Source organism: Syngnathus acus, chromosome 4 (assembly GCF_901709675.1).
Source record: "Syngnathus acus chromosome 4, fSynAcu1.2, whole genome shotgun sequence".
Taxonomy (NCBI): Eukaryota; Metazoa; Chordata; class Actinopteri; order Syngnathiformes; family Syngnathidae; genus Syngnathus; species Syngnathus acus.
The window spans coordinates 3,596,709-3,606,202 of NC_051090.1; the positions used below are offsets into that span (position 1 = coordinate 3,596,709).

The following is a 9,494-nucleotide window of genomic DNA, read 5'->3' on the forward strand; positions in this document are numbered from 1 at the left end:
ATGACAGGCTAACAAAAGTAGAGTCGATGTTGATACTCTCGAATATTTGACTACACACGTACATTATAAACATAAAAATACATATATTCTTTATCCTCTGTGAAAAAAAAAGTGTTACCCTGCCCACTAATGGTCAAAATCATTATGCCCCAACTATGGATGGATTATTTCCAGCAAATTAGAGGTCAGGCACCCTGTAATGGATGTTTGACCTTATGAGTTTCCGTTGTAAATCCCAGCATCTGAAAGGTCTTTTCTCCACCGGCCTTCTTCTAAACAACAGCGCGGTGAGTCACGCGTTCTGTAAAAACACCAAAAAGACGCACGCAGCTTGAATCAAGTGCAGTGAGTCAGAGGCCAACAACTGTATACATCTTGTCGTCTTTAGTGAAGACATGTTGCCGTAAAGTGTGTGGATATGAATTCGGGTGGCGTCTGGCTCCAATTAAAGACTTCCCATCACGTTTTGAAACGACACAGTCGGTGAAGTCACGCTAGCGCTTTGGCCGTTTCATACCCGACAGCTGATTGCACTTACACGTCAGTTAACCGCAAAAGAACAAAGAGGCGAGGCTCCACGCAAAGATAAAGGTCGAGTGAGTCTGTCCCGGTTTGATTGTTGTTGTGATAGTTCGTCATGTGCTAAAAATCTTTGCACGCAAGTTAGCGACGTTGCGGTTAGTGAAAGCCAAAGATGTTACTCAGACTGGCGTAAATGCGCTCAGTCATTTAATGAAACACGTTGGACTAATTATTGGAAGTGAAAAATGGTTGTATATTGTAACAACTTCCACCTAACCCTATTTTATTGAGTAAATGTACTGGCCACATTCGGGATTGGAAGTCATGTTAGGTGATGATGTCGTCTTAGAATTTCATTGAGTTTTGCCAATTTATCAATATGTCATTATTTAAAAAAAAAAAAAGTACTGCTCTTTTAAAGCCTGTTGTAAATATTTTTTGTACGCCACTGCCGTTTTGTCAAAGTTGGACATCTCGTCCAGACCGCGCACACCTGAGGGATTACCGCTACATCGTCACCTCTGTTTATTTCATCTCGTCTTGCAGCCCCTCTTGTCTCTCTCGGGACTTGATCTTTGACTTTTTGAGGTGGGAGGAGTGGGGCCACGCTTGGGTGACCCACCCACCACCATCACCCCAACTGAAAACACAAAAGTTCCCGAGTATGGTAAACCGCATATTAGTGGTCGGTACGGCGGTACCTTAACAAATTATGAGCGCCCCGATTTACAAGTTTCAATACTGGACCCACTAAATTAGATTTCGCCTGATCTTTGTATGTGGCTCAATAGTCCTCTTGGTGCTGTGAAGATGCTCAAGGCTACGACTAGAAGTTTGCATGTGTACCTTTCACAATCGTATGTTGCAACATCGGATTCAATATCACTTGTATTGTGAGGCGTAATGAATAAATCAGAAAGAATGTTGCTGGAATTCTGTGGTTAGAGCTGCGGGGTTGAACGTGTGGTTTATCCCCAGCAGAGTGGTAAACATGAGCAAGGCCCTCCCCCCCATGGTAACCACCCACTATAATAGTGCCCGTCATTTGTAAGTATGACTTCCATGAGGAGTTGCTGTTGCAGTTCTGTTGAAGTCCTGCAGGTGTCACTAATTCACAAATATTGCAAACAAACTAAGAAGAAAATATGGTGACAAAAACATCCACTGTTTTTTTTAACTTTGTGGCATTGCTCTTAACTGACAAAACGAATCAAGAGGAAGACTACACACAAATGCATTTTTTTTTTTACAAATCCTGCCGAAGGTTTTCTTGAAATTTTAGCCCAATGAACTTTGCCTCAACACCCTGATGCAGTATTTACAACCGTACTCACACTTAATGTGCTCATCCATCTCTCTGCAGGCTATTGTAAACATTTACAGCACACATTTGACTCCCCCCAAAGTACTCAGGGAATACAGTAAATGCATTCCAGCTAGTCACAAACAGTTTTTAATCATTTTAGTTTTCCTCATTTTCTTTGAGTGTGGCTCATAAAATTGAAGTGTTTGTGAAATGATCAAATTAAACATGGACAAAACATTAGCTGTTTTCTGGCTTAATATGTTCACTATCTCTTTAATTCAGGAAAAGCTACTGAAAACACCAATAAGATATTTCTACTGCGTTGCCGCTCATCAGAGGAAAACCAGGAAAAACCTGAGCAGACACAAGAAGGAAGCTGTCGGCCATGGAAGAGGGAGGGCGGAGGAAGAGGAAGCTGCCAGTTAAGCGGCCATCAAATGACGCTCCAGTGCCAGGAAGCCCCGTCCCGATAGCCTCAGTAGGTCGTCTCATCACCGCTTGGGCTCTAAATAACCCACCTTATGCTTCTATTGTTTCTGCCACTGCCTTCCCATCAGCCCCTCCTCCGGCTCGCACACTTTCACCTCGTTTTTGAGGCTGGTGGGAAGTGCGTAGACGCTTTCGCCGCCATTTAGCTCGGGTGGAGTCTTCCCCTCATGTTGACCGTTGATTGCCGCGCCAATGACGCAAGCCTAAGCTAATGGCGGAACCAAATAGAACAAGCTGCGAAGTAAAAGTTTATGAGTCACTAGCGCTGCTTGGATGCTTCAGTTGAAGTTTACTACCAATTGTTAAAAAAAAAAAACAGCTTTGCCTTGCTTAATGCTAATAAACATGAAAGGTGGATTTCAGCCATGTCAAATGTCGTCTCTGGATTTTAAGAAGTCCTGCTCTAGACGACCGTGACGTTTATTTGAACACATCCCACACTTCTGTCGTCCCCTCAAACATTCCTCGGGGCTTTCGGCCTGTCATCCATTTGTGTGATGTGGTGTTCCGCAGGGCTAACGTGCTCTCCGGGACTCTTGGCTTTAATTCACAGTGTGCGGCTTTCCAGCCTTGAGAGCTAATTTTCTGCGATTTTGTTTTGCTTGTGTCGCGCGGTCGTCTGCCTGACGATAAATCAGGTTTAAAGTCACGGCATAACCGCACCGAACAAAAAACATGTCAAAAATGCATGCCGTTGCTTTTAAATCCTTCAATGTAGGGATGTTCCGAAATGAAACATTATTATAGAGTTCGTGAAGTGACGAGAGTCGTTAAAAATGCGTCTTCCATCATAGGGAGTGTCCATCAAATCTCTTTACAATTTACCATATTAGAAAAGTAAATGCATTAAAAAATTTAAGAAATAATAAATGCCAACTACTGGTGGAAATCCTTCCATGTGTTGATCGGATCAACATAACCTCGGTAGCGTGTCTTTCGTACATTTCCTGGTTAGTCAGGAGCACATTCATTGGTTCCCCAGTGAGTCGGGCCTGCCAGTGAATGTTGGCTCCGTTCAAAAAGAGCATCCCGCAATCAAACGAGTTCTCATTATTAGTATTGTTAACACGAGCGTTTCATCTCCCGCAACGAAGGAAGTGCCAAGTTAAAGACAGGAAAGTGAACGTGATTTCCCTTGAAACTTGAAAGCTGTGTGAAATCTTGCTTGAAAATATAACGACCATGCTGCCTTCCACTCTGGCATCGTGCCGTTATCTCAGCTCTGCCATCTTTCCAGGAAGTTCACCTTCTGCCATTTTCCTCACCCGTGAATAATGAGCGACTGGAATATTCCGTCACGCGGGCGTGAAACAGCAGGACAGGATGGCCGAGATGGGGGGATGACCTTTGACACGTCCACCGTCGCGCCTTCTAATTAAAAAGAATTACCTGACAACATCATTGGATTTAGGCTGACGGGTGACATTTTGGGCTTGCTTGGCCTCATTATTTATGTTCCTGACAAGACGTCAATTTCAACCTGACCTTCATCTAATGAAAGGAGTCATCACGATCCAATTATAATCCATCTTGAAACCCTACATTAAAAGATTTCATTGGTCAGAAGTGCAAACTTTGCCATGTTTTGCTCACATGCTTGATAGACAAGCAAAAGACAAGCTAGCTGCATCCATCTTCGCCTCCCACCCCAAACCAGAAGGCTATCTGAAGACTTTTGATCTCTGTGATATCACATCTTCCTTTATCTTGAAGGCAAAATAAAACCTCATCCCATTGGCCATATCTTTTCCTGGAGATAAATCCTGCGGACAAACCTCAATCCTAGGGAGTTGTTTTTGTCTGTCTGCGGTTGATTCTGATTTATGGTTGTGCAAACAAAAAGACAGTGTAGGTCATAATGTTCAAAACGATGGTAGGGAGAGTCCAAAAGAAACACTCATACCTGAGTAGTCCTAAGAGGGCCTTATCATGAGGGTCTTGCAGTTCCAGACACACAACCGAGAAATGACGCGTACACAGAAAGACCGATCCATCAATCAGATCTCAAATTCTGCACATCGATTAACCCTAATCCAATTACTTCACTAGTTCTTCTATATCAAACAATTTGTTTTAGGTTCATTTACCTGACATGTTTCGGCGGGTTCTTCCGCCTTCATCAGAGTGTCACTGATGTGGTTGTGACGCGTCTTTATCAGCTGATGAATGAATGGATCTCAATGGCCTCCCTGATCCAACGCTGATGTTTGTTGTCTTCAGTGCGGATGACTCTGGCCTTTTCCCAGTCCATGATGTGGTTTTCTCTTTTACAGTGGTCGGTGATGGCTGACTTGTAGTGTTCCTGTTCTGCTTGTAGTTTTATTGCTCTTGTTTGTCTTGTTGCTGTCTCCTTCTCACATTCCTTCTTGTGTTCCGTTTTTCTTGAGATCCGCAAGCGGGGCCCGAGGACCATCAACAGGGACGAGGGAGCCTACATGCAACCTGGAACAGCATTTTGGAGAGGTGAACGGACAGCAGAGGGCGTGGCTCAGCCACGCCTTCATCCATCAGCTGATAAAGACGCGTCACAACCACATCAGTGACACTCTGATGAAGGCGGAAGAACCCGCCGAAACATGTCAGGTAAATGAACCTAAAACAAATTGTTTGATATAGAAGAACCAGTGAAGTAATTGAAAAAGAAAAAACAAGATGAACCTAGTACAACTAACCCTAATCCAATCCTAACCCAGACATGAAGCCCCAATTTGAAATCCCACACCAGTCACCAGCTTTGATATCATCAATCAACATCTGCTCTTTGAAACATCCCGAGGTCAGCTTTCTTCGAGCAAGTCAGGAAAACGCCGGAAACGCGCAGGTGGAAACCGGAGCCGTAAGGCGTTGAGCAGATGGCGTGGAGAATGTGAACTTAGAAGTTCCCGCACAAGATGGCGGCGTGTGAGCAATCCATGACGCTGGCTTCCTGAGAAGCCTGCAATGCCGTCTCATCCCGTCAGCATTTGCTCAGCATTGCCGGGCTGCCGACGCTGAGCAATTTTTACAAGGAAGCTTTTGAAAAGGCTCTTTTGGGAAGATGACGTGTTGGTCGCCACCTGGCTTTCTTTTTTTTTTTCATTTTAGCTGAACCGCTTTCCCCCCTGGGCTTCATTTCAAGAATCTTTCAAGAATTTGTTTCAACTAACACTGTTATACTGTCAATGCTTGCGAACATGCCCTTAGCATTAGCGCTAGCAAAGCTCTCCCCGGGGTTCTTTATTAGGATGCACTCGTGTTGGCCTGCATTTTTCATTACTTGGCTTCAGCCTCAGCCCAAAGAGGAATGCGCGTATGACTTTTGTGTATGTTGGCGCCGGACCAGAACCGCCTTTTCTTTTTGCCTCTGACCTCCTGCAAGCTCTCAGCGGAGGCCATCTTCTCTTCATCATTCATAATAACAGACACCAGAAAGGAGGGCGGGAGGGGTTGGAGAGGGGGGTACGAGGCACAATGATGGGAACGTGTGTTTGTGCCAGCTCCAATTTAACATTGCACAAGCTGTGCAACCACTAAATCAGAGGTCCCCAACCACCGGGCCGCGGACTGGTACCGGGCCGCCAAGTCGCACAGGAAAAAAAAAACATTTTTTTTATCGACGATCAATCAATTCAAGTCAAGACGCTCGTCCCGGTCACGTGACAAGTTTCCCCACTTTATTATTTATGTATTTATCTGTGGAATTGAGTTGATGTTTTGTCAATGTGCAATTGTTTTTATTTTTGTAAAATATTTAAATTCAAATAAAACATAGAAAAATAAATAAATAAATAAATGAAAAATAGAAAATGAAAATAAAATGAATGCCTATCCATCACAATTTTCCACATCCACTCATATTTATTTGGGTCATGGCATTTCTTAGAAGGCATTGAGTATCCATTTTACTGTCTGGTGTTGAACGGTAAGTGACAGTACCCTGCATGTGAATAAATCACCCCGAAGGCTCTCTTACAGATCATATTCATAATCCACATCCTCAGTCACGCCGAATAAATGGTGCTTCTGTAAATGTGAAATACAAAAAACGAACTCACTCTCTCTCTCTTGGGAACTTGGCTACATTATACCTTCAGTGGTCCCAAAAAATTCAAGAACCTCCTCAGTGTGTCTTTTCCCTCATGGTCCTCCCACATTGAGCTCTGGGAAGGTGTTCTGCATATAGAAGCAGTGTGTGAATGAAGGATTGTGGGACGGCAGCCACAGGAGGGGAGAGAAACGCGCCGTTCACCCCGCTGGAGCTGAGCCCTAACCTGGGTACACATTGCATCTTTCCTCCTGTCAGCACATAAATACACGCCTGTCAGAGGGCCTGCAAGAAGAGTTCTCCGTCTAACTCCGTGACGGGCCCTTTAATATTCCAAACAATGAGGAAAACGATGCATTTTTTCTTTTGACCCTTAGATCAGGGGTCGGGAACCTTTTTGACTAAGAGAGCCATAAAAGCAAAATATTTGGAAATTTGTTTCAGTGAGAGCCATGTAATATATATATTTTTTTTAAATTAAATGTTATAATTAATGCGACTTCTGGTGCTGCATGGATTTGCTGATGTCTTTGTAGTCTGGTTGGTACTTGATGAGGTTAAGCTTCATGCAAGCGTTGAGACTTTCATCCGTGATCTAAGAGTTAACCATCCAACCTTCACAAATGAAATACCACATTCAATAAACCTGCACTTTGCATTGTGTCATTGTTTGTGTCTGACCTTTCCCCAAGGTCAAACGCTCCTTTTTTTTAGGGTGGCGGCTTTTCCGTCGAGTAAGCATTTGTGCCGTTTCCGACACATAAAAGAAGACGTAAAAAGTGTGACTCTTCTGTCACACAAACAAAAAAGAGATAAAGCGAGTGACAGAAGACAATAGACAGGGAAAGACGAAGATGAAGAAAAGGAGGGTCTCAGTCGCCCCTCCTCTTCCTCTCCGCCGTAAACGAGCCTTTGGCTTTCATCCCTCAACAATCAAGCGCATTACCTGTTAACCCCCTGACCTGCGAGCACATGAGGTCCTGCATCCTGACCCCTGAACTCTCACCCAGCCAGTGTCCTGTCATTCATCACCCCCCCCCCCCCCCACGAGCCCAACAAGAGATTGCATCTGATCTGATGACGAGCGCTGGTCGGTTCCCTCGTAAGTGCATCCATCAGGCGCTGCCGGGAAATAAGCAAGGCATCATAACGGGAAAGTAGATTGTCGCCCACCATCTCTGATGTCGGCCTCCGAGTGGAACCAGATGGGACCGGGAGAACATGGATTGGAAATCTGATTGTAGATGCAAGAGCAAAAATATGGTTCGGTTTAGCTTTTACAACCACCACAATAAACTTCAGCAGTGAAGGCTACCTTCAGCTTTCACATTCCTACCAGCTCTGGCACGAAGCTCAAAAAAACACCTCAGTGCAGCCGAAGACATCCGTGACATTGTCCCCGAGAGGTCATAAATATACACGGACAGTTAATGTGTTAAGGAAACACTATCTCCACGCTCCACGTGTCTCACGGCGACAACAAATAAACATCTGCTTGGAACATCTGGAACGCTCAAAGTGACACTTCATTAGGTACACTTGATTGATGTCAAATATGTTGTGGGGCTGCTTTGTGACATCCAGACACTAAATAAATAGATAAATAAATGGAGCCAAATCTTATCAATTAATGATAGTGTTATTTTTACATGTATTCAATAGAAAATGAAATCAAATTGAGGAGAGTTAATCCACTCAATTGGAGGCCGGCTACATTTCCCCCTTTATGGCCCCCTAAAATGGGAACACAAGAATTAGGTTAATCCCGTCCCTCCTGTGTACCACAATTAACATGAGCCTCTCGTCTGAGCACATTTAACGCCCCCGCTGAATTGAATGTTTGTATTTTCAAAAAAAAAAAAAAGGATCCTCTTGTGCCAGACAAAGACTTGCTGTTCTCATATGGGATCGTCGTCCAAAACAGCGCATTAATCCGGAATATTAATCCCGCCTACACGCACAAACTGACTGACTTCATTTGCCTGCACCCGTTTGTGTCCTCCTTTTAAACCAAATAGGTTAATACTTGTATATGCTAAAACAAAACCCTAATTTGAAAAAACTAGAGCTAAGCGTTTGAAACCCTAGCCGTAAATAATTTCAGAGACGACTATAGAGTAAGGCAGCCGGCTTAGTGGCGCGCTGCTTAGCACGACCGCCTCGTACCGAGTCCTCCCTGCGTAGAGTTTGCATGATCTGAATGTATAGTAAGGCCATCATTTTAAAAATGACTTTCTGAAGTAAGAATGTTTTCCCAATCAAGAGTGAACAACTTAATACTAACCGGAACTAGCTTCATTAACATTGTAAAGGCATACATATAGAGTAGTGTTGGCTCGTTCTGTAATGTGGTAGTCTCCCCCAAAATAAAGAGCAAGTAGTCAAATACACATTCTTGACACGTACAAAAAATGCATAAAGTTATTAGGTACACTTGAAAATGGCGTGTCCGTGTGACGTCACAGATCAACCCTAATGAAGTGGCCTGTTATTAGGTACACCTGAAAATGGTGGTGTACCTAAAGGAGTGTCCGTGTGACGTCACAGATCAAACAGCCAATCAGAAAGTGGGGGTGAGGGCGGGTGTGGCACTTTTCACTTTCAGTTAAGCTTTGGCCATGATTTTTCCCTAATGAATTGGCCTGTTATTAGGTACACCTGAAAAGGGAGGCAATTTCAAATTGAGGTAGAAGGCGGGCAAAGTGGCACTTAGGTTTTAAAGGGTTTTCAGTCTTGAGGTGAGCATGGGTTGCTCTTCTGTCACTACTGTAGTCACGAGTCTTTGGTCGAGTGGTTAACGTCATTGCCTCTGACACGATGGGAATAGTGTTCGAGACCAACCCTTGGGCTGTACTTAGTCAATTTTCTCTCACTTCTGCATAAAGATTGTGACTCTTATTTTTCATTATTTTTTTTCCTTTCGCTTGCTTAATACTGCTTCATGATTCGCTGAGGTCTCAGGAAGTGGGCGAGGCAATGAGAATGAAATCCGATTGGTTGGAAAGGGGGCGTGGTGATGCAGACGAGGGGTCCTGTGATTGGTGGGATGTGAAGTAGGCGTGGCGTCGTCAATTTAAAATTGCCTTCGATTGGCTGTTGGAAACGTGGACGTGGTCAGGCCCATTTCAGCTGCGCTCTGATTGGTCAGACTGA

The 9,494-nt window shown here is 44.0% G+C and overlaps 1 protein-coding gene across 3 annotated transcripts in view; it reads left to right on the forward strand.

Moving 5' to 3' along the window:
* The window catches only part of bloc1s2 (biogenesis of lysosomal organelles complex-1, subunit 2), a 29,393-nt gene extending 21,439 nt beyond the window's left edge, over positions 1–7,954 (forward strand). Inside the window, exons 5-6 of one of the 3 annotated variants that reach the window (XR_005097771.1) lie at positions 2,167–2,306; positions 6,391–7,954. Coding sequence is in view for 1 of the 3 variants with exons in the window: in XM_037249878.1 (XP_037105773.1) it covers positions 2,167–2,186 (20 nt within the window). In the remaining 2 variants the exon portion in view is untranslated. Of the gene's footprint in view, positions 1–2,166; positions 2,649–6,390 lie in introns of those variants that run through there. The other 2 variants (XR_005097772.1, XM_037249878.1) reach the window with 2 other exon arrangements.
* Positions 7,955–9,494: the final 1,540 nt, after the last annotated feature.